This window comes from Rissa tridactyla, chromosome 10 (assembly GCF_028500815.1).
Source record: "Rissa tridactyla isolate bRisTri1 chromosome 10, bRisTri1.patW.cur.20221130, whole genome shotgun sequence".
Lineage (NCBI taxonomy): Eukaryota > Metazoa > Chordata > Aves > Charadriiformes > Laridae > Rissa > Rissa tridactyla.
In genome coordinates, this window is record NC_071475.1 from 11,391,059 (window position 1) to 11,415,955 (window position 24,897).

The following is a 24,897-nucleotide window of genomic DNA, read 5'->3' on the forward strand; positions in this document are numbered from 1 at the left end:
ATAATTGGGTTTAGGGACGAAAAATAAAAAAAAGCTATGGGTCCTTTGGTAGAAACCAGCAAAACTCAACTTTGCTTTATTTCCAAAGTCAAAAATAAAAATGAGGAATTCAAGTTAAATTTTCATAGGTAAATTATTTAAACTCTGGAGAAGTGGAACCTCAGCCCAACTAGAGTTGGTGACAAAATTCCCATGGGCTTGACTCAGGCCAAAGTCAGATCAACTCTCGTGTTTAAGAGTGAAACAGAGAGATACTCATACAAATGCGATAAATACACTTGCAAATTTATCTCCCCTCCCAAATTATCTGCTGAGACATAATTTCTCTACCAGTTGTTAAATTTACCATTATGTAAAAAAGGCAGACCGCGTGTAAAACCTGAGGCTACGTAACCTGGTACTTGTGTGCTCCAAGCGAAACAGAGAATACCCTTCCCTTCACCTTTCGGTGTTTATTACGTTGTCGAGCTAACGATTTTGAATTTAATAAAAAAACAATAATAAATGCCCCTGACATCAAGCTACAGTGATTTTTTTTTTTCCTCTCGCCCTCTTCTATTTCTCAAGATACTGGAAAGAAATATTAAGAAAATACAGCATGCAAATTAAATTCTACAAAAGCCCAGCCAAAAGGCTGCTTTAAAAAGCAGCGGTATGCAAAGGCGAGGACAGCTCTGTCCTCTCAGCCTCCCCCAGTCTCACCCCGAAAATCTAAACCAAACCCAAATTCTTTTCTTGGCCGTGACTTAAAGGGAAGATTTATTTTCTGTTTTGTCAACCAAAAACAAAAGTTTCCATCTTAGTAATTTCATTATTTCTTCTCTCCAAACACTCACAGGTTAACTATCACACAACAAATCTCATTTAATCACATAAAAAAGTCAAGTGATGGGTTTCAATTGTGAGATACTGACTTGGACGTCCCAAATCTGTTTTCAGTCCGGTATCCAACTTTCAGCCCAATGTAACACACAACATTTACATCTTTAAAAAAAATTATATTTTTAGTATTGCCAAAACACACATGCACTTTTACTTTCTTGGGAGAAAAATGTGTCTCTTGATTTGTTTCCAATCTGTGTGCTCTTGCCAGCAACTAAAATGCTTGAAGAACCAAAATGAATAATCGTTAAGAGCATCAGCAATTAAAGCTGCAAGTTTTAATCAATACATCTATTAATACAAAGATATATTTTTCTTGGCCAGGAAAAATGTGCACATTTTCAAAATCTTAAGCATACCTGGCCTGTTAAATTATTTGTTTCACAGATTCAAGGAAATCCAATGTCTATGGCAAATATATTATCAAACATGCTTTAGTCTTTTTTTCACTTCCAGTAATTTTTGCGGGGCTGGTATTTTTTATATTCTTTTCCCAACTGCTGGTTACCAAATCCATTCCTTAACTTTCAATTTTCTTTTGTTTGTGTCATCAGGCTGTGAAACCAGAGGTCACTGCCAAATATAAAGCACAGCAGCGTGAGATAGGCTCAAAATGTGAGTCATCGTGTATTTGGAGATTTATTTTTTTTTTAACTATCAGCAGAGCACATCTTATACACTAAATATCTCAAAATTTGCTAAAAGCAGGTCTCCAGGCAGAGTTATCAAGGTCAAGAGACCCCAAAGACATCGCTGGAGCCCATTGTCATTTAAAGGCGATTGAAGGCACCGTGCCCCGGTGCGGCCATGGGAGGCCAGGATATATTTAAGTACCGTGGCTATTTGATCAGCGAATAAAGAAGGAATATAGGAAATTATCCACGAGGCGGTTACAGATTAGCTACACAGCGTATACTAGATTAATTTTCCACATCTGTTTGCGGCGGTGGGGTTTACATGACAAAACCTGACAGCTGGCATTAAACTGTGGAGCCCAAGACGGAGGGAGCTCTTCCAGCTCTGCGTGGGACAACACCAGCCTCCCCTCCTGGGGCCGGCAGCGCCACAGAGCATCTTATTAGGAGAACCAGCACCCCAGGTGAATGGCATCCTTTCCCCCCAGTTTGATGCAAACACAGGTCCCCAGCACCCGTGTTAGGGAGCTTGCACCAGTGCCCTCACCACGCACAGCGGAGCTAAGCAATGCCTACGGCATTCTTGTTATGCACAAAGTCTGTTTGTCGGAAAAAAAACAGGTAACTGCTAACCGCTGCGGCTACCCAATGAGACATCTATATTTATAAACTAAGTGCAAAGATGACTCGGTTCATTATTTAAGCAAACCTTTGAAAAACGGGCGCATTTCCACCACCCTCAACATTTATTCTACGTACTGTCAGCAACGGGTATTGCCTTGTCAGTGCGGCGCCATCCAGCTTGAGGGGGTGTGGGTGCTTGCGTGGGTGCAGTTTTACTAAAAAATTCTACCCCCGGCGCCACCATTTCCTTTCAGCAACAGATTTTCATTTCAGGGATGCACCCGGGGTCTGTTACATTCAAGAGGACTTCCAGTACGTTTAAGACGGCAAAAGCACCAGGAGTGAGGAAGGGAAAAAAAAAAAAAAGACTGGGCAGTCATTTGAATCAGTGAGTGACAGGCTGGGCCAGCTCTCTGTATACATTAATAAATTAGAATTTTAATTGTGTCTCTGACTGCAGGAGCTGCTCCAGTACTTTAATACGTACCAACAATTGGCTATGTTATGGAATCCGCGATGTGGCCTTCACTGTTGACCTCTGCAACACAATTCCCAGTCTGACTACGGAAACTGTTTGGTTTGATCCTTTCAACTTATTTGAATCCTGACAAATAAGCTCACAGCTGAAAGGTCAACACAGTCATATTTCATCCTCTGGAGCTATTCTTAAGACATCTGCACAACAAAGCACTTCTTTTAGTACCTGACACTGGACCTAGCCAGCACAATCTCTCATTAAAAATGTCCCCAGTGGAAGAGTCTATTAAAAGGCATATGGATCAGCTATGGATTTACCAAATAAAATATTTTTGAAAGCATTAATGTAACGCTTTGGATTATGGCACTCTACGCTGCCAATAAAATGTATATTTGCCCAATGACAAAATGTTTCATACTTTCCAAAAGAATAATAGCTCGGCTATAAAGTGCGAGGTGTTGTCCAGCAGCCTGAGCACGGGGGTGGGAGCCAGGAACTCATGAATCTTAATCCTACCTCTAAAACCAATTCCCTCTGTGATCCTAAGCAAGTCACTTAACCTGCTTCCCTCAGTTTCCCTGTCCAGAACTGGGATAATGCTACTTACTTATCAGACTTTCCTTCTGGGCATGTTTTGGAGATTAGTATTTGCAAAATGCTTTGAAGATGAAATCACCACACGAAAGCTTGAAGTTGTCCACGCTGGGCCAAGGGCTGCAGTTAATAGCTATTCCTCGCTCACAAAACTCCCCTTGAAGTCCCCATCAGCTTTATTCGGGTAAGAACCACAGGATCAGGTCCTCTCGCTTTACTGTCAAGGCCTTTAGTGATGTTGGCTTTACCTTCCATATTCTACTACATATTTAAAGAGTCTAGGATCTGTATTTTTGGAGGAAAATAATCTGAAGCACATATAAAAGGCAAGAGAAGCAGCAATGCTGTCAGAGAACTCATGGTGATAGTATATCAAACTAAAAAAAAAATTAGAAAGAGCAAAACAGACACGAGTTTGACAATGTGCTATGACAACAAGCAAGAAAAAAAAAAAAAAACACCCGGAAAGAATTTGGGGCTACAGAGGCTGAAGCATCAGATATAGAAGAGCGTGATAAGATAAATGTCCCAGCTACAGGGCTTTGTGCGACTGTCGCTAAACTGCTGTATTCAGTAACTTATTATCAAAAATACAGTGACACGCTGCAATCGCAAAGAGAGCAATAATAAAAGCAATAACCAGCTGCAAACCTGCAAAGTGGTCAAGGGTCTAGAAGTGCCAGTTTACGAAATACATAAAGAACTAGATACATATAATTTGCCAAAACTGGCAAGTACACGTTAGTATCTAAGATGTTTGAGGAGTGTGAACACGAGGCGAGGCAAGGGACTGACTCAGTATTTATACAAGCAGTATTACTTGGAGCAAGAGGATGGAATTAAAAGTGGAAAGTTCCTGAGTGTGCTTTGTTATGGAAAACCGTCCGAAGGAAAATAATAAGTGGTCCCACCACCACTTGGGATTTCTAACACTAGAAAAGCAAAAAAAAAAAAAAAAAAAAAAGGAAAATGTGATACATGACCTAATAGGTCTTTCTTGTCTTTAACTCCCGTGATTTATCCCACAAGACTAGCAGAATGCTCTCCAAAGCTGCATATGTGTGCATACATCTTGTGTTTGGGAATGTTGTATTGGTTTTAGCTTTCTGAATTCATAACGGCACAAAGCCCGATAATATTTGATTTCTGAAGATGTCCATAAATCAGCAGACAATAAAACGGGAAAAAACACACCGATGATATGATATCCTAGTATTTCCCAATATCCTTGACGCAGCAAATCAATGGTTTGAGTGAACACAGACTACAAACGGAACAGCAATCAAACAGAAATGTTAATGCAAATCTCCTATGCACAGTGACACAGTAACAAAAGCTATTCCATTTTGTCATGATCCAACCCTACTAATAAAAGTACATGCTCGAGATCTGTAAATATGCCGTGGGTGGGATTTTCAAGGGCACCAAGCACCGGTCCTCATGCCACTTACATCAGCCACAGCCACTCTGTGGACTTCACTGGGAGGAAGCTCCTGAAGGTCCCATCCCAATGTTCACAAGAAACACGCATTTATTCAACTTTCACAAGCCCCAGCCCCTCACGGAGGCACACAGGCTCCCCTTACCTGGAGGGCTGGCTGTTTGTCATTCCTCTTCGGAGACTTTAATCCACTAACTTGTTGCTGCTGCTGCTGCTGTTGCTGCTGCTGCTGCTGTTGCAGTAGAAGCTGCCGTGCCACCTGGAGAGCCTGCGAGGAAAGAGGTTTGAAAATTGAGTTTACAGCAGACAAGGCGTGGGAAGCTACACACATGGCATAAAGTCAAGGCACCCCTTGGTCATGGAGTACTGCTCCACTTCCAAAGCGCCTCCACCAAGGAAAGCAGTGGCTTCCACAAGAAACACAACTCAGCACTTGCACACAACGGGGTGATATCCCACCACTGGACTTCCCATTCTGACTACAGAGCAAACCAGCAGCACCTGCAGTTCAGCTCCTGCTTGGGAACCTCAAGTAACTGCAGAAATCCCGGTGGCAGCACCATACAGTTATCCTCCTGGAGCAGCTCATACCCCTCTTTGCTCCCAGGCAGGCTCACGTGCTAGTGGCTTTCATGCTCCTCTTCTCCAGTGGGTCAGGTCTGCTTTACAGAAGAGGGCAGTCGTATATCACTGTCTGCTCTCCTGAGCGCCAGAGAAAGTCAGGGAAGTTTCTGGAAGGCTATGGTGGGAGGAAGAGAAGAGCCAGCAGCAGGCGGAGCAATACTGAGTCCGGGAGGTACCATGCTAAAGGCTGAGAAAGCTGTGAGGAGCTGGAGTGAATGCAACGAAAAGTGGGGACAGTATCTCAACGCCCCCAAATCACTAAGACCAGCAACAGGGATGCAGGTGGGAGGCGGCAGAGGAGCAAAAGGACAGTGTGGCTTCACGGGATGAAGGGGCAAGGGACATGGTCCCAAAAGCATGAGCAGAGCATCACATGGTGGTAGATTATTGCAAAATTTCACTCAAAGCAAGGGAAAAGTGTCCCTGGGCACTAGAGCCAGCTGTTCCATGAGGCCCGATTTCTCCATCAGGTGGGGAAAAGAAGCAAGAGGAAACATGGGGGGAAGCAGGACAAGGAAAAAGTCCCTGCCCTGGCTCCCTCCTGGCCCCCCAGCCAGGGGACTGCAAGGAAGAGGCTGATCCCTGCAAGACGGGCTGTGGCACAGCTGAGGCTCCGCTGGCAAGACCCAAGCCCGCTGCTCCCGGAGGATTCACGAGCACCGGACTCAGGCTTTCTTGGTCTCCTTGGAGACGTTCAGTACATGTGTAGGTGGAAAAGTGGGAAGGCTGAAGACTTCATTAATGTAAAACAAGAAAAATAGTCCCTTTGCAAGATGCCTACACGGAAGGAGGGAAAAAGCCTTCCCTACTCCTACTGTGTATGCTCTCTGAGTGATTTAATTAATACCTATTTAATTAAGGAGTCAGATACGCTTCGGGTTTCACTTGCTTCTCCAAGTTGCAAAGTGTTTCATCTCAGCGCAGAACCGCCAGGAAAGGTTTGATACCAAGGACTGCAAACTCGGATCTACCAACCCCCAGCAAAACCGTGTTATTTTATGGCCTAGACCCATCTTTTTACTTTTGAAGGGACATCAGACAGCCCACGGGGCTGAAGAACCACCGCTGCCGGCCAGCACACCAGGGCAAGTGGGGAGGAGAGACCTTACCACGCTCTGGCAATGAGCCCTTCTTTCAAATTTACTAACAAGTCTCCACTGGATCAGAAAAACTCTTTAAGGGTGGATGCGATTTCCAACAGAGCTTGGTCCGATGAAGGTAAAATCAGATTTTGTATTTCAAGCTGGTTGGAGCTCAAGTGCACCTGGCAGCATCTCTAAAACGGTCCACGTCCCTGCGAGTGGTACGAGGAGCTGCCGGGCACGGACACACACCAGGGCGGGCGAGCATCTGTGCTCCCACGCACACAACCACCCCTGCCGTCAGTTCAGCATCAAGAACCAGAAGACCCCACAGCCTACCAATTAATACAATGCAACAAAGGAAACCTTTATGCAGAAAATGCTAAGTACGCTTAAAAAAAAAATGTTATTTTTATTGAATTAGCTTATTTAGCTGTTAAAGCATCTTCAAGGGTGGGTACAGGCAGCAGAAATAAAACCTAGAAGACTTAAGGGGATGGGCAACAAATACTCACCTACTTAACAGGGGTGTTGTATGGCTTATTTAATTAATGAATACTTGTAAAGCACTCTGAGTTGCTCAGACAAGAAGCGCTATACAGTACAAGCGCAACATATTATTATATATTATTAAGACTGGCTCTGCAGAAGAATAATTCCAGGTAAATGTGCAATCAAATGATCATTTTAGTTCCCAGTAATTAGATTCAATAGGCCAAAAAAAACACAGAAGCCTTTCTTTAATCATACACTAAACAATCAGAACATCCCTAACCTTTCAAGCTACAGCCTTTTTGAATAAAACATCATCAACTTATAGATATTATTCCAAAAAGAACCAGTCACCATATGTGTTGTCTCTTTGAAATACAGTTGCTATAGCAGACCCTGCATGCATTTCATGTGATATGATCATATTCTATCCGTTCTGGCAGCTGAGAGGTTGCACAACTAAAATTGGCTGCCAGAAATTTCTGAAGATTCCCAGAACAAGTAGCCGTGCTTGCTTCCTACTCGAGCTGGCCGCCAAGCTCTGTGCAGCTTGGCAGGGTGGCCACTGCCACCACGAGCCCTTACCACGGTTGACCCCACACCGACGAAGATCTCTGCCCGTGGGGCCAGGCACACAATGGCAAGGCTCCGATGGAGCAAAGCCAGGGCTCTGTTCCCGCTCCAGTCCCACCTGCACAGCACCCACATCCCTGCACACCCACCCTTGTGCAGGCTCTCCGCTCGAGGTGACATCCACACCTCCCTGCTCCGTGTCCGGCTGGCACTTGTACAGGTGCTGAGAGCTGGCGGGACCAGCGATGGCGAGAGGGAAGGATGAGCATGGAGGGTGGAGCAGGACATGAAGGAAAGGATTAATAAGAATCAGAGTAATGAATGAGGTGGCCGGAGGGAGCATCACGGATACAAGGAGCCAGGATAGACAGAATAGCAAAGGGAGAAACACGGAGGCACAGGCGCGGGTGAGATGGCGGCAAGCTGACAGCTCTGGGGATTGCAGCTTGAAATGGCATTTCCCATCTCTCTTCTCTCAAGATTTCGCTCTTCTGCTTATAAATAACTGACAGCAATAAAAGCTAAGCATCAGATGAGCTTGGGTTTAAGATGTGGAAGGTTGTTTATAGCTCAAATCTGGTTCTAACTGAACATCTGCACCAAGTAGCTACTGCATCCTTGGTGGTATGGTGAATCCAGGGATTCCCAAGTGCCTCTGCCTTTCTACATTTCCCTGCTCAGCCTTTCCTCTCTCCGGCCCCAGACCAAGCACCACCCCTGCCATTTCAAAGTCTCATCCGCACTCCTTACACATGATGGGATGCGTAGAAGACAGACGGCTAGGCTCAGTGCGGGAAGCACCAGCCCTCATTCCTCTTATATGCAAAGTATTTCAAGCTCATTTGGAGTGCCTTCATGAAATTAATTTGCTGATGTCAGTTCAAGCCTGGTGGACACCTGCCCACATTATGCCGGCACATCCCATTTAATCCAAGCCGACAAGCGCCGCACCTCTACCCCCTTCTCTGGTTCCGCACAGCAACAGCTTCCGCCTGGAGCCCGTGGCTGGGCACCGGCGTGGGAGCCCTGCTGGGGCTGCCAATGCCGCACAGCACTCAAGCGAGGATAGACAGGGAAATTAATTTGAGAGCAAAGTCAGTCCCACAACCTTCATCAGCACGGAGATTCGCAAGCAGGCCTGTACATTAATAAAGCTTCCTGTGGGAGTAGATGTTGCCTTTGATTTGCATGTGAATTCAATGCTAGTGAGAAGTGCCAGACTGTCAGACATGGAGACCAAAGTCTCTTATCTTTCCAAAAGCTTCTGTAGCAGTTTCCCCACATTTCCTTAATCATCTGCCTTGTCCTCAACTTACTGAACAGGCAGTAGAGAGAGTAAAGCTGGACTCAGTTCAACTCCTGCTGCTGCCAAGTCCTGAAACAAGGGTGCCAGGACTGTTTACTGCTAGCCAACAGCTCTGCTAACGTGGCCCTCTCCTCATGAGCGGGTGGCTCTGACATCTCCAAGCTCTTTTCACACATTCCTCTCCACTGCCATAGTTACATCCTAAATCTCCACCATGAGCTTGCACTTCTGCAAGTGAACAATTGCCAGGGGCCGCGGTAAACCAGGTTATGTTTGTGCATCCAGGCAACTGAGTTCTCCTTCATGGGACCAGCAGGTAGAGACACCGAAAGCCCCCGAAACCACAGAGGTGCTTCGGATACCTGGGACCATGATTACAGGGACTTGGGAATCCCTAGATTTACCAAGCGTGGCCCTGGAGACATTCAAGGCCAGGCTTGATGAGGCTCTGAGCAATCCCATCTAGTTAAAGATGTCCAGGCTTACTGCAGGGGGGTTGGACTAGAGGACCTTTAAAGGTCCCTTCCAACCCAATGCATTCTATGATTACCAGCACCTGCGTTATGTGCTGCTTATCTGCGCTGCTCAAAGAGCCTGCAAGCCTGGTCAAGGCTGCTTGGGACAACCAGACCCACATACCAATCCTGGCCTCCAGCAGGTAATCACACAACATCGGCAAAGGTCCTCCTCTCTGCACTAAAATACAAACAGGAAATCTTCTCACCTACTGAAGGAAGAGGAAGAAAAGCATCCTCTAGCAAGCGCATCTTCTAAATGTCAGGGGTTTTGGTCACTATCAACAGGGATTTGAAAGGATGACATCAGTACAAGGCTCACTACCAACAGAGTCATCTTGATTCTGCTCAGTGCTACACCTAAATGCAAGATACAGTAAATGAACTCCCAAGCTCTTTCTTATCCATTAGGAAATCATGCAAAGATAAGGAGATTTTCTGGCATAAAACAGAGACCAGTAAATAGGCAACTGAAATGCTGTACTTCAGAGACATTGCACAAACTTGGGATGATATTTGGGAGCCAACATCGGGTGACACCTAACCCAGGAAGAATTTTAACAGCACATTCACTGTGAGATGAATCAAGCCTGTTTCATTCAAAGATGCCACAGAGTAAGTGGGAAGCCCCACCAAAAATCCCTCTCCCTGTGCTTAGGGAAGTGGCAACCATTTAATGTTTCCCAACTAGCTAAGCACTGGAGGGGAGGGGGAAGTACACATCAGAGATGACCAAGACAATTTTATTGCAAGATAGACAGAACGTGACTTGTTTGCCCAGCTGTTGTTTGCCCAGAACATCCGGCACCGTTATCACCCGAGTGATTTGACATTTTCACTCAAGTGGCTCTATCTTTTGGTTTCACCATCCTCTTGGGCAAGTTTTGCTCGGAGGGTAAAAATGTAGCCCTGCCTGTGACTTCATGTGGCTAGAAACTCCTGATTCGGGAAGGGGGCTGGGGAAGGGAAATACACTGGAAAAAAACAGTAGAACTTTAAAAATAGAAATGCTGCTTAAATGCCATATGCTTGCTTACAGTGTCAGTACATAAGGAAAACAGTAACAAGATCCAGTCCTATGGAGCCTCTTGCTAACTTGTTCCACCGCTGCAGCCAGTACAACAAGGCAGCAACTCTCCAACTGTTTTTCCATTAGCCTATTTCTATCGAAGAAAAAGAGCTCAAGCTCCTCCCAGCCCATCTGCTCAAACCAATATTAGTATCAATCAGCTATTAATGAAATATGAAGACCTACGGCTACAATGGGCCTGAGTGTAACACCAGGAGAAGCTTGTTTCCGCACCTGAGGTTTATCAGGCATGGAAGGACTGATCCAGGGAACTGCAGGATGTATGGAAAGGTATGTTGGAGGGTGGGGAGATGAGCAACAGACACAAGGATGCAAAAGAAACCGGCGTGCCTTGTCTCACTGCCAGTTCCCAGGGCAGTTGTGCAGGAACCGTCTGCCTCCGAAACGGAGAAGCATGCACAGAGAAGTTGCAAGAAGGGCACAAAACCAAATCCCATGTGTTTTTACAGATTCCTAAGGATATTGTGCCTTTCCAGGTGGACAAAGCTGCCCATCAGGAAAAGCAACTTGAGAAAGGAGGAAGGAAGTGTTCCCAGAAATCAGAGATGGTCCCGCGGCCATGTGAAGTGTCCAAGCAGTAAATCTGGAAACTTACTCGCCAGCCAAGACCATCATCTGTCCGTTATTTCAGTTATGGTCATTAAAAAGCAAAACACAGCACAACAAGTAGAGAGAGATGAGACAGAAGATATTTTCAGGGCAAAATCTGCCCTTAGAGAAAACATGTTACCCCAGTCCCAAACTCCAGATGCGAGACCTTCTGTGTTGACCTCTGAGCAATAACAGATAGCCAGATCCTCACACAGCTAAGACTGCTGCTAAGCTTTCCCCACCGTATTTTAGGCAAAGAATGGCTTTGCAGCATCAGGCATGCAGTTCTCCCACCATCTATATTTCCCCGAGTTTCACAATGGCTTTAGGGACTGAGGCACAGCCTGGTCAGCAGCTAAAGGGCCCTCTCCCAGCGGAGGCACGGCCCACCACTCAGAAGGGTTTCTTGCTTCCCTTTAGTCTCGCAAGGCAAGTACCTTTGTTTCTCCCGGGTGGGATGAGGAGGGATTTAGACTCAGCCAGCAATCTCTCTTCTTTCTCAGCTCCCATCTGTCCTCACACCCCGCTCCACTCCACAGCTGCTCCCAGCAGAGCGGTAAGATGCAGCTCACAAGCTCGGAAGCCCGGATGCACCCGAGCTTCAGAGCTGCTTCATGTCTCTCCCACTCCTGCTTCCTCTGTCTCCTCTCCTGTGACACCCTCTTCTCCTGGAGCAGCAGATGTAGAGGAGCGGTGGTAGGAGGCAGACACGTTGGAGGGGAGCCCTGCTGCAGCTCTCCTCCGACAGGCTGAGGAGCCGCACAACGTGTGGAAACCGGCGAGGAGCGGAGCAGTATGTAAAAAGAAAAAAAAAATAAAAAATAGTGCAAAGCGACAGCAGTGGGTAGTGCTGTTCCTCTGGGAGGAACAGAACAGGGGGAGGTGAGAAGAACCAACTAGAGAGAATAGGAAAGGAACCAAAATGAAGAGGAGGAATAAAATGTAGAAGATGCAAAAAAGAGAAGCAGATGTTCTTGCAGCACTTATTCCCTCTGACATTCGTACCTAGCTCTTTCATCTTCCTCCAGAACTGAGAAATAGGCTGCTACGTGCTCCCTCCCTGTTCCCACCACCCTGACCCTCTGTGCCACACATCAAAATGAGCCAAGGCCAAGAGCTCCAACACTGCTCCCAGCACCAGAGTGGGGAAACCTGGGGATAATTACAGGCAGGACACAGAGCTATGCTACAGGACACAGCTAGGATCCAACATACCTGGGTGAAGCAGCTTCTTTGCCACCCTTGGATTCAAATCACCCCCATCCCCATCTCATCCTCTATTTCTTTGTTTCATTAAATAATCCTCCTCCATCTACCCTGTACCCAACTCCACCCCACAGGTGCAGCAGAGGGATGCTGCGAGCCAGAGGAGATGCCGCCGGTTGTCTGTACCCAGCGCCTCGCTGAGCTGCAGCTCCTCTGCAAGGCTGGCTCCATCCAAGGGGCCACCAGCCAACTCCTCAAAGAGGAGAGCTTCAACAACAATCCTTTACTCAAATAAAATGATCAGCTGGCCCTGAAGACTTTGCTTAGATACAGCAGACTGATCTAGCCAAGCGACTAACGGGTGATTCCCGTGCTGGAAAAAGAGAAGGGACCTGGAGGTCCACATGTACAAAGCCCAGCTCACATCCTGTCCCTGATGTGACGGGGGCAGGCTTGGAGCAAGGGAGCTGGCAACATGCCTCACGCTGAAGCATCTCCTAGAATAGTTCAGTCATAAGGACAGAAGATGAGTCTCTATTTTTCTTCCAGCAGGCTTAGTTTGTTTCCTCTGGAATAGATCCTGGCTATCAGTTGAGGAGACCCCCTCCAGAAAAAGGCACTGGAAACAGAAACCCTTTCTTCCAAACCCACAGGATGGAGCTGCCTGTGCCTCAGCGCTGCTGCACTTCATCCTTGTGGGTGCTGAGGTTACAGACTCGATGCTCCTGCCTTGCCACCCCACAGCCCACCCCATGGCTGGCAGGGTCCCTGTCTGCCACCCCAGCTCTGCAGCAGTGGGGACCCAGCCCCACGCAGGGGGACAACAGGGATTTGCCTCCAAAACACCTGATGTTAATTTTGGAATTTATTCATGAATTCCACCAAGTCAGGGGGAAAGGTGGTCGAGGTATTTTCTTCAAATAGGCAGACATGCAAGTGGGATGGAAGGGGGCAGGCAGCAAGAGGCAGCAGGGGAACAGGTCAAACGCAGCAAACCCTAAAAACCTGAGAGCCCTGAACCAGCCACAACAGTGACAACGGCTACAAAAATCCCATTCCTCAGGCACAAACGAAATCCTCAGGCGGTTACACTGTAAAAACACCTTCTGTCTCCTCTTTTAAAGAGTCACAGTCAAGACTCATCAAAGCCATTTAAAAAGCGTCTGGCAAAAAGTTCCCAAACATTAAAAATGGCTCTCTTTATTTTGGCATGTCAGGATTCACAGCATGTAGCGGTCTGTACCAGCAAGAAAGGAGGGATGGGCCAACACATCCTGGTAAAATGAGAAAGGATACAAATCTTGGCTCACCATGCAAACTGAACCAGAACTGAACTATGTCTGAGTGATGAAAAAAATCTTATGGGATTTCCAGCTCGTTTCTGTAGGCTCGAGATCAGATTCTGAACTACTGTGTTTATCCAAAAGTGAACCAGACCTTTGAATATTTGGAGGACTATTCACTGCTGAGCCACGTTTTTCTTGGATGTCAAAAGCACGGGAAGTTCTCATATTTTTTAATAGAGAAGAGAAGAGGGGTAAGGTGGGGGGGAGAAGGAAGAGTGCCTTTTTGTTGCTACAACATAAATAGTATATTGCATACAGCTGCTTGCGCACTTCCCTGTCTGGTCAACAAAACAGGGAACATATTTTAAGCTTGTTTTCCAAAACACTGTATGACAAACTTGCACTCAGAGGCCCACGAAATAAAGCCCCTGACTGTGGACATCTCACCACACACCATCGGACACTCGCTGCTGCTGCGTGAGTGAAGAAAGCAAAATGTTGCGACAGCCCAAAACATGGTAAACTAACGCTGTAAATCACATCTCTGTACTTCCAAGCCTATGGCACAACCTAATTTAGAATAGCTTCTAAAAACTTTAATTTTAAAAGATTCTGGTAAAGCAAAAATAGGCAAGGTTCAGATGGAGGCGACAAAAATGATTAGAGGACTCTAGTCCTAGCAGATAGGAGGAAAGATTGATAAGGGTGGGAGTGTTTAGTTTAGCGAGAGATGAGTAAGAGGGGAGATGATAAAAGTACACAAATTGTGACTCGGCCTGAGAAGGTACATCTGGCGCTATTTGCTATTTCTCATAACGCGAGAGAAAGGGGACATTGAATCAAGTCAGGAAGCAACAACCACCAAAAAAAAAAAAATTAAAGCAGATAAAGGGATTTTTTTTTCTTTTCTTTCTTAATACACAACTCATAATTACTCTCTGGAACTTACTGTCACAAGATATCACCAGTGCCAAGAGCACGGGGAGGATGGAAAGAAAGGATTAGACACTTGCACAGATAGTAATGAGAGCATTTACAGCTACCTTTGGAAAGATAAAAATATAAATTACGGTACAAATGTTTATGCTTCAGGGCACGAGCCAACCTTTAATCGCTGGAGGCTAGGAAGAAACTTTCCCCCAGGGACAGGTCCTCTAACTGTCCTTCAGGGGCCCAAGGACAACAGCCAGGGCTGGAGAGACCCCTCCTGCCCCTCTGCCTTCTCAGGTATCTCCATCCTGCACCACTGACCCTGAACCCCATTTCCCAGCCCATCCAGAGCCCCTTCAATGAGCCACCGGGCACAGGGGGGCTGCCCACGTCCCTGGCCCAGCCCCTGCCCACGTCACCTGGCCCCAAGCCGCTCATTTCCTCTTTCTTCTTCGCATCACATTTAAGTTTCAGGTCCTTATTTCGCCAGCCCTTCCTCTCCCTGGTATTTCAACTGCCATTTTCTCCTCCCTCAAAACTAAACCCACAGCTTCAGTCCCTGACACCCATTTGGGCTCCCCACCGAGCGCTGACCCCCTGGAGCCGGCGGGCGAAGCATCCACCTCCTCCTCCCCGGACCCACCAGCGATGTGCATACTTGAGCGCAACTTCAAGATGTCAGGCAAATTTTCCTTTTTTTGATCTGAAGCCGTTCTGTGGAAGGAACCTACGTCCCCGAGGAGGAGGACGAGCCTCCTGATGATACGGCACCTGCGGGGCAGCAGCAGTCAGGCGCTATTACGGACTGCGGAGCTCATCAACGCGCTGGAACTGACATGCGATTCGGGGAGACAAAGAGAGATTTTGAAAGCAAGTCAGTCTATTAAATTTATACCTACCTGCACAATGTGAAACAAACCACATCTCGGTTTCCTTTCATGTGCATGACAGTCTTAACTTGTTTCTTTTAATCCCATAAAAGCAGCTAAAGCATGCAACATGCTTCCCAGAGATGAGGCAAACCGGTGCTTTACTTCCTGACAGTGATTTAGTTTATAGGGTGGTTTTTTTTCAGGGAAGATAATGAGCATTGTCCTAAGCTGGTATTACAAAAGGAAATACTACACGCTGCATGCTAGACACCTGGCATTTAAAAAAGAATCACATAAATTTACACTGTCTGTAACGGACCAAATACAGCTGCAACCCCTCGCGCTGCACAGACACCGGTATCAGCGGCAAAAAGCTCCCAGCAACACTCTCCAAGCTTTCTTCAGAAGTCAGCACCCTTCTACAAATGCAAAGTGCCTCTCGTTTAGTCAATCATACCCGAAGTAGGGCTGTGGAGAGGACCGGGGCTGTGCTGAGGCAGAAAGGACCATGTAATAAATCCAGCAAATCCAAAGGGTGAAGCAGTAATCCATGGAAACGTTCCACCCAAGAGGGGGTTTTAAATGCCTTTAATTCCCAGCTGCAAACCCAATAAGCTGCCAGAAGGCGGAGACCGCTGAACACAAGGGGTTAATGGCCTTGCTAAAGAAAATTATACACATAATTTCCTTTTATCATAAAACAATACGTTTATTATTTTCTGTATATCTGTTAAAGGGCATGGCCTTCTGAGTGGAAAACAAAACACAGCTCAGTCACATGTTTATTTGCTTCAGCTACTCCCTTTCCCTTCTGATAAATAATCAAACATGCCATCCAGAAAAAACAAAACCAGTGAGCTGGGAAATTTGATGGTCATCAAATAGACTAAGATACCAAGAAAAGCAGCCCACTGTTCCCACAGCGAGTTTTCTGCCCCACACCTACACTAACATCTGAGTAAATAACTTCAGTCACTCTTTCCATTTTCCCCATGCAATTACTCCTACTGTTAAACAAATTGTCCTTAAGGCAGTTGCAAACACCATTTTTTTTCCCTGCAAAGTAGAACAACTTCTGAACATTAAAAAGCCAGACTAGCAATATATTTTAAAAATATGTTTGTTGTACTTGCGGTTTGGCTGAACACACAGCTTGATTTCTCTCTCTCTCGCTCTCTTTTCTAGGAAGATGGGGGTTTACAGTTTAAAATTTTAAAGCGTATTTGGATCTCGGAGAGGCAGGAAAAGCCTCCAGGAGGATGGGTTTTCTCCATAGGGCAGGCAGCATATTTTCCATTTTCTCTTATGTTTCACACTATAGGAACACCACGAATGCTTACCAAAAAAAAAAAAAAAGTTACCTGCTATTTCAGCGGACTTTTGAGGGGGGAGAAACAACTGAGAAATACCAAGTAGTTTTTTAAGTCACTTGAACAGAGAGGGAAAAATCCAGCATACGTGTCGCAACATGGATTACCCAGAGGATCTATGCTATCTTCCAACAACCCCTGAAGACCTCTCATACAACAATCATTAATACTGAAAAACTGCAGAGAAAATCCCTCACGTGAGAAGTTAACAACCATTACCCGGCGTGAGCACGCTTTCCCTTTCCTTTTGTAGTACCACAGGTCTAAACAATAGTAATATGAATGAGATAATAGCCATGCTTGTCTCAGCAGCCTGATTTTTATTAGCATGAAATTGGTACAAATATTAGCGAGGCTGGTTCACAAGCAGTGCCAGAGCCATGATGCAAACAATTTGTAGAAAACAAAAAGCCACTCGGCGGGCTTGCACCTCTCTCTTTTGCTGCCCAGAACAACAGCCACATTTCCTTTTTTTGGGGAGGTTGTTTGGTTGGGGGTTTTTTTGCCACTTGTGCAAGTGCAAGGAGAAGCCACAGCACCCGGGGAGCAGCAGGGTCGGTGACACAGGGCTGCTCCCGCTACAGAGGGACGTCGCGACGGGCGCCCCGAAAGAGGACTTAGTCCTCGCCACGGTTCTCCGAAGCCGTGCCAAAAAACCCACCCTTGTTGTCCACACTGCAGTAAACAACCTGAACCAGCTTCTTTTGCTTTAAACCCAAGCAATTCCCCTCCGTGCGCTGCCAAGCTGCCGGCGCAAGGCAGCAAGATAAAAGTTCAGCCCTGCCTGCACGCTCCTTTTCTCTGAGCGCTCGCAGAGAGAATGAAGAGTTTAACAGAGTAAGCTCTTACTGTCTGCCTTTAGATTTCCGTCTTCACGCTGGAGATGTGTTTCTGGCTGTTTCTGTGAAGCGGGGGCCGAAGAATGGTAAAAAGATGTTTGAATAAACAGGAAGTGCTGTGCAGCCGGAGTGCAGGCTGGAGGGAGACGGCGCTGGAGCACTGCCCTTCACCGGCAGCCACCGGGTCTCTGCCTCCACAGTAGCAACCTCTGCTTTTACTAAATGACAAAGAAACCGCAAAGCATTCCTTCCCTAATTCTCCCCTCGCAAAGTGGCGAGATCGGCGGGAGCTCGAAGGTAATCTCAAAGTTGGGTTTAGCACTACACCGGGCGCAAAAATCTAGCAATTCGGCGTTATTAAATTCCACCCCCCCCCGCCCCCCATCTGTAAGCAGAAACATGCAGAACTAATTATGTCCCGAACTAGACCAAACAGCGGCAAAAAGCACACCTCTCTCCTGTATCTAGGCAAATTCATATTTGCACATAAGTTCAGCCAAGCTTGACTTTCCTACCCTCCACAGTGCTGTAACTTGCTCTTAAAACCGGCTGGCGAGGCTGGCCGGGCTTCAGAGCTATTTTCTCTAACTGCGTGAATTGAAATATAAACAACCAGCCAAAAAATGCAACTTGTCTCGGGCGCAGGACTTGCATCCAGCATCTCCGAAAGCGTGCGTTTGTTTAGCATTCCGGCAGATGCTTTCCCTTCGTCGTCGTCTCCTTTCCCTCCCTAAAACAAGCTACCTATTTAACTCGAGATGACTAACTAACTGTCTCCCCACCCAATTATCAAAGCCCTGTCTTCTGTCATATTGGTGACATGACACAGATATTGTCAAGCAAAAGTAAACCGGGGCTGGCACTCGAAGGCAGCTCGTGAAGAGATGAGCAGTCGAACAGCCATATTCAATAAAAAAGAGGAACAGGATTCCTTTAGAAAATGTATTGCTGTTGTGGCAACGTGCTGCTGCCACTGAAGGGACTGATTTGTTATTTAGCATGTAGTCTTGGACTGTCTGTCATTCTGGGTGCTAATGCTCTGCTAAAATAACTCATTGGGAGCTGTCAGTGGGATGTTTACATAGGCCCCCAATCTTTTCTTCATACAAGGAAATTTTTTACTGGAATTCATCTTCTTTTGATCTCACATTCAAAGCAACAGCAGCTTGATAGACATGCAAGTCTGAAAGCAAATCCAGACGCTGAAGATAAACCGCCAGAGTATGACAGGCAGGAGCATCTAAAGCTTATAAAAATGAAGAGAACAGCATGTCGTCTGAGTATTACAATAGCAGAAATCAAGAGACATATTAGGTGGAACTGATCAGCCACAAAAACAGTTCAAAAGGCAGATCATAGAAACAGAAGACTAAGCTAGGGGAAAAAAAAAAATTGGAAAGATCTGCTTTACAGAGGCATCACCTCCTTTCTGAGTACCACAGCGTTTCCACTCCAGCATGTAAACTTAAGGGGAAAAAAAGAGGAGGGCTTGTGCTGCCTCTACTAACTCAGCAGTTCCTACCTCCAGCTCACCAATTAATTTGCCAAGTGTACGTTTCAATTACGTGTTATTCAAAGTGAAATAAAAATAGGACACTGTGCCACTTGTGTCTAGCCCAGCCCTCCAAAACCCCACAGGGACGGGGAATCGGTGCCTCTTCCTTAGGAGCCCGGGGAATGGCATCCCCCTGCTCAGCGCGAGAGGGGCCCTGGCCTCAGCCCCGGCCACCATGTTAGCCTGTGCGCCTTTCAAAGGGCTGAGTCTTGGGATGCTCCGGAGCTCTGCCTCTCCCACCGGGGCAGAAACATTAGTTCAGAAGATAATTTTATTTAAATTGAATTACGTGTGCCATGGAGTCCACAGATACGTACCAAAGATGACACTTGCCGGGAAACAATTGCTGAAACTTTCTCTAGAAATCCATACATTTTTAATTTTTCTTCCCCAAATAAGCTTCTTATTCTAATGGAAGTCAGCAAATATAATGAAAAAGTAATTCTCAAACAATTTTGTACTTAGAGCTGTTTGTTAACAAACACGGAACGAGCAGCAGTGTTAGGTTAAAGGGCAGCAGGATTCCACATTATAATTTAGCCTGCGGTTATTTCTGATTAAGAACACCCTCCGGGACAGCAAAGCAAGATCTTCTTTTGCAGCAGGCACAGCTTTTAAAATTAGCCTCTTCTGCATAATAAAACCAACACGAAAACTGTGGATTTAAAACTGTATTAACCAATTTGAAGTGGTGCAATCAGTTTATGTCGCGCTTTCTGCAAAACACCCTTCCCTGCCTTAGTCATGTCACAAATGTAAAAATGCCTCCTGGATTCTGAAACTGTTGTAAGAAAGTCACCTTCTGTCATGCTTATGTAGCTATCTAATGTGCTAAAGGCTGATTATTTATCTTTAAACTGTACTAGTTTAATCTTTTAAGGTCACCACTAATCTGCTCCAACCTTTTAAAAAATAGCAGCTTTCAAGACTTACTGCTGGAATCACTAAACTCAACGCTGAATGTCATTGTAATGGATACATTAGCCAGAATGAGCGCAGTTTTACAATGTAAACACCAAATATAAATCCCCACCTAAATGAGAAGAAAAATATGATCTCCATGCCAGGAGAAATGTCAGTAAATACGACCGACACCGTATTATTTCACACAAATACCGTTTCAAATCATGTTGCTAGCCCTCTCTCCTCCCCCTCCCTTCCCAGCACAAAACAATCAAAACTTGTGTATAATTTAAAGGATCATTAGCTGCTTTTTCTTTATCTTTTCCCTTCATAGCAGCAACTTTGCATTCCCACTGCAAAGCCTCACAAGTGCACTTGGAAGTTGCTCTAAGTCCAAAAAGCCCCTCACAGGTTATTTGTGTGCGTGTTGTGCAGAGACCCTTCTGTAGTCTTCTTTTCTCTTTTCCCCTAGACTTCTTCTGGACTTGAATGTCACAGTAGACCTTGAATGTGAAATGGTTTCAAGCTAATTGCTTTAATTGCTTGAAGATGTGCAGGCAGGTGAAACCTGATCCCCTTGGCCATTGTAGAGACCAGGAACAACACAGGAATGTTTACATAGTGGTTTGAGTTTAATAGACAGTAGAGCTGAGTTTCAGACAGCTAGCAAAAACACAGCTAATAGGTGACCTCTTAATGTAGTCCTCCTTTTTAAAAACAAAATACAATTTCATTTTATACAAGGCAATGTCACTAAATGCCAAGGTTATCTGCTTGACTTTTTGAGTGAGCATGCACTGCGTTGCACCTGACATTTATACCAGAAACTCTATCCTGAATGCATTTCCCTCTACCTTAAAACAAAAAGCACTTTATGTGTCAGTCACCTTACAAACAGATTAGAGCTGGATGGGGTTTCCTAGTAAAGTGCAGTCATTTTAATTTAAAATTGAGTGGTTTTCACCACTATCACTCTTCTTTCACCCCAAAAACACACAGCGGGGACTCCAACCTGAAACACCTTCCCCACTGCATCCTCTCACCTGGGCATTCCCACCCTTGGGTGGGGACCTGCACAAGCCCTCAGTGGGCTCTTCTGGAAAGGCAAAGTATGACTTTGACTGCTTTTCCAGAGCTTCCAGTACATTTGCTACACACTGTGAAGATACAGACCGGCTGCGATGCGCTTTTTCAAAGGCGCAGCTTGGTTTCACGCACAGCACAAATTCCGCAGCTCTTCCTCGGGCAAAATTCCTCCTGACTGAGAACAGCAGCATTTGGGGTCACTGAGAATCAGGCTTGCTTTCCAAGAATCATGAGGTAAGTAAAACACACTCGAAACCAGCCAAAGACTGGCGAGCAGGTATAGCCCAAGTGTGGAAAACAAAGCAGAAAGAGTGATTTTGGCAGTAGCGGTAGCATAAAGGTATTTACTGTAAGTCTAGTCCAAAAAACAAACACCAAAAACAGGTAATACCTAAATACTCACTTTGCTGGCACAGGCACTTCAAGTTTTGGTGCCAATCGGTTAAAATCCCTTGCATTGGGTAAATATTAGCAGGGAAATGACATGTATTACCTCCTGGACAATTAGGAATAAGTAAACTAGCATTTATGTAGGAATGAAAAAGGGAGGGCAGTCTGAGAAACAAGACTGGAAAAAGATTAAATGCACAGAGGCTGAAGAGGGGAGGCCAAACCAGCATTTACTTAGTACCAACGAGAAAGGAAAACAACCTTCAGCCCTACAAGTAAAGGGCACTTCCAGTCTCATCTTTGCAATTCTGCTCAGAAAGGTTCAAATTCTCCAGTATCCTATGCTGAAACTACCACACACACACACCCAGCAGAAGGGAAGAGAAGCAGGAGGAAGGCTCCTCTAGCCACTTCTGGATGCGACCACGGTTCACAGGAAGACAATAGAGGCTGGTTGCTCTGCTCTACCTTCCCTGTTATTCCTGATCTTCAGAAGCAAATGAGTAACTGATCTTAAATAGTACAGAACAAAGGGAACAATAGGAGCTAGAAAGCAAGCTGGGATACTTGGGAACATGCCTCTTTCTGTTGAGAGACAATCTCACCGGCACACACGCATGCACTGAGTTGTTGTCCGGTGTCCCCCCCATCACCTCCGAAAAGCTCAAATCCCAGCAAGCGTGGGGTTTTAATAGATTATTTTTTTTCCCCTCAAAAAGAGGGGGGAAAAAAGGAAAAAGTTCAGAATAGGAAAAAAAAAAAAAAACCACCCCGTGTCAATTTAAAGATTTAGTATAAACTCGTTCAAGCCTGTGGGAGGAACACTAAGTGGAAAAAGTAAACAGGGTCCCCCCCAAGTAGTTCCCCTGGAAGCGGAGCAGGCAGCCAGTGCCTGGTACCGCCGGCCGCCCGGCGCTGGGGAGGTCAGCCCAGCTATGCTAAACTGACAGGTTCAGTTTACAGCAGGCCAGCACTTTGTTTGGATATACTGGCCTTGCTCACCGCCAGCTTAACAACAGATGGCTAGAAAACTTTCATTATGTTGCAGAGGGCTGAACTGCAAACAATCGGGGAAAACTGTGAAAAGTTTAACTCTCTGCAAGCCGAGGGAGGAAGCGTTGGCCTGGCTGGCCGGCTTCTCGCTCCTGCCCTGGGCACGGGCACCTTTAAATTAATTAAAGCGGGATGGGATGATTAATCATACCTGCGCACGGGCCTGGGGATGCTTGGGGAAAAAAAAAAAAAAAAAGAATTTGCGATTTGACAAGGTCATTTCAATAAAAGTAGCATTCCAGGAGAAAATGGACTTTGACGGATTGCAAAGCTGATTTTAAACCTTCCTCAAGCCTGTGGCTTCAGGAAAGTTCTAGGAAGTTTTGGCAATAATCCTCCAACTGGGGTTTATCAAGAGTTTTCCGACGAGCGTTTTTCCATCCCCAGAAACAGAGTCTCCGTCCCTCGAATTCCCACTTCAAACTTTCGCACTTGACGGCAAGAGAAAGGCCGCCAAATAATCTAACACGCAGATCTGAATATGATTTATCCAAATCTGTGTATAATTTAAATATTCATTAAATTGATTCAATTCATATGCAGCCTAATATCTTTTAACGCTCTAAGGCAGGTTATAAATGCACCTTCCGAGGTTTAATTCAATTGACAATCTTATATACATCTCATCACTGGAAACGCATTATTTTATATTATTCAAGAAATGAACAAATCTGTTTTCCACAAATGTATTTTAAAAGCGACTCTTTCCTGTTATTGAAAGAAAATTGTGTTTATTACTCCTTTAGCATAGTGTAAACTCATAAACGTCAACAGAGAGTACAAGGAAAACTGTCAACTAAATATTGTTTCCTTCATGAGCTGCTCTTCCAAGTCAATTACGCCTTTCAACTTCTGGGGCATTGTATGATAAACTGGCAGTAAAAATCATTCACATTAATATACCATGGTGCCTTGCCTGCAAAAGGTAATTAAAGAAGTAAATGACTCATAAGAATAGACATATTAGCTGCAAAATGAAAGGCAACTGAGCTGCCACATGAAAATATGTACCATTAAGATACTGCATTTTCATATTCCTGTAATCAGCTTCAGTAGACTAATGCTTATTTAATCCAGTTCTCTGCTAAGTCCATCAACAACTGTTTTTTGCTGTTTTCTCCTTGACTGAACATTATGTGTGCAGGTTTGGAATAAATACTGCAATAAGATTTTTGCATAGTCAATTGAAGAACAGGTTTTTTATCTTTTAAAAACTATTTTTCTTTCCCACCAAGAGGAATACAGCAGAGAAGGAAACCAAGAAAACCCCTGTTTTCTGGGCTTCTTCCAGTGCTGATACGCTTTGAGTGAAATATATACCCTGTTTCCAGCGTGCACCATTTTGATTCACAAAACTATTAGCAGGAAAAACAAGCCTAATGACTCCATCTTCCAACTCTCCTGTTCTTCATGTAAGAAATGCTTTCCCTTGTTGATGCATGCTTTCATTAGGGTTAGAAAAATGAGACTGATTTTCTCTTTCTGAAGTCTTTGAGGCAAGGTGGGGCAAGGAGAGGAGCAGGCACCGCTGGCTTTGGGGAGCAGATGGAGACATGGGCTGGGGAGCCCGAGGAGCATCGCCCTCAAACGATGCACATCCCAACAACCTGCCCTCCTACCCCTGACTTTTGGAAAGATTCAAATGACAAAAGACCCAAACTCCAACCCCACATAGACACCGGCCCAGCATCCTACCCATGCAGCAGGACCCCCAAGCTCAGCACCAACATGTACTTCTGCTTCTTGGAGCTCAGGAGCTCACCCTGCCTTCGGGCGCCACATGCTGCACGTCTCAGACCACCCCTGCTCTGTGGCCATCATATAAACCCAAGCCTTTTGGTAAAGGGAGTTGGGATTAACTTCCCAAGCTGTGTCCCCCTCCTCCCAAAGGGATGGCAGAGAGATGGTAAAATTCAGAGAACAAAGTACATTTGTCTCCATCCTCCAAAATAACACCCTGCAAAATACTCAAAACATTTATAACTCATCCTGTTTGCGAGCAGTAATTAAAATATTCTTCTCCTCACAATAATAGCTCTGTAAGGCCACGATCCAAACTGCTTTTGACTGCACAGCTACCACAATTATTTCATTTTCTAAAGTATGGGGTGGAGTTAACTCCAGTATCTCAGCTATCACTATGGTGCGACTGTTGACAAATGCTGAGTTTTCTAAAAGGCAGATGCTGTGAGTGTACCATCCATCCTTTATTTACTGTGCCCGACAGAGGTTTATCCTTGCAAAAAGAGATCTTTCAATAAAAATCTGAACACAATGCTTTGGAACCTGCATTATATGTTGCTTATTTATCACTATCAGTATAAAATAGTATAAGACTTAAATAGTATAAGATTTAAAATGTAGGATCAATCATTATTTAAACTGTATTATGGCGTCTCCATTTGAGCAGACATCACTTTGTACCCACAATTAATGAGCTCTAGTCCTTTTTCTAATTAAGGAACAAAGGTTCTCGTGTG

At 45.3% G+C, this 24,897-nt stretch overlaps 1 protein-coding gene across 29 annotated transcripts in view; it reads right to left on the minus strand.

Annotated features, from left to right (window-relative positions):
• FOXP1 (forkhead box P1) overlaps positions 1-24,897 on the minus strand; it is a 395,027-nt gene that overhangs the window by 109,450 nt on the left and 260,680 nt on the right. For 21 of the 29 annotated variants that reach the window (XM_054215936.1, XM_054215932.1, XM_054215937.1 and 18 more), the window contains 2 exons: positions 7,575-7,655; positions 4,800-4,922 (listed from right to left, as the gene is read on the minus strand). In XM_054215936.1, the coding sequence (XP_054071911.1) occupies positions 4,800-4,922; positions 7,575-7,655 (204 nt within the window). Of the gene's footprint in view, positions 1-4,799; positions 4,923-7,574; positions 7,656-17,440; positions 17,729-24,897 lie in introns of those variants that run through there. The other 8 variants (XM_054215955.1, XM_054215952.1, XM_054215960.1 and 5 more) reach the window with 2 other exon arrangements.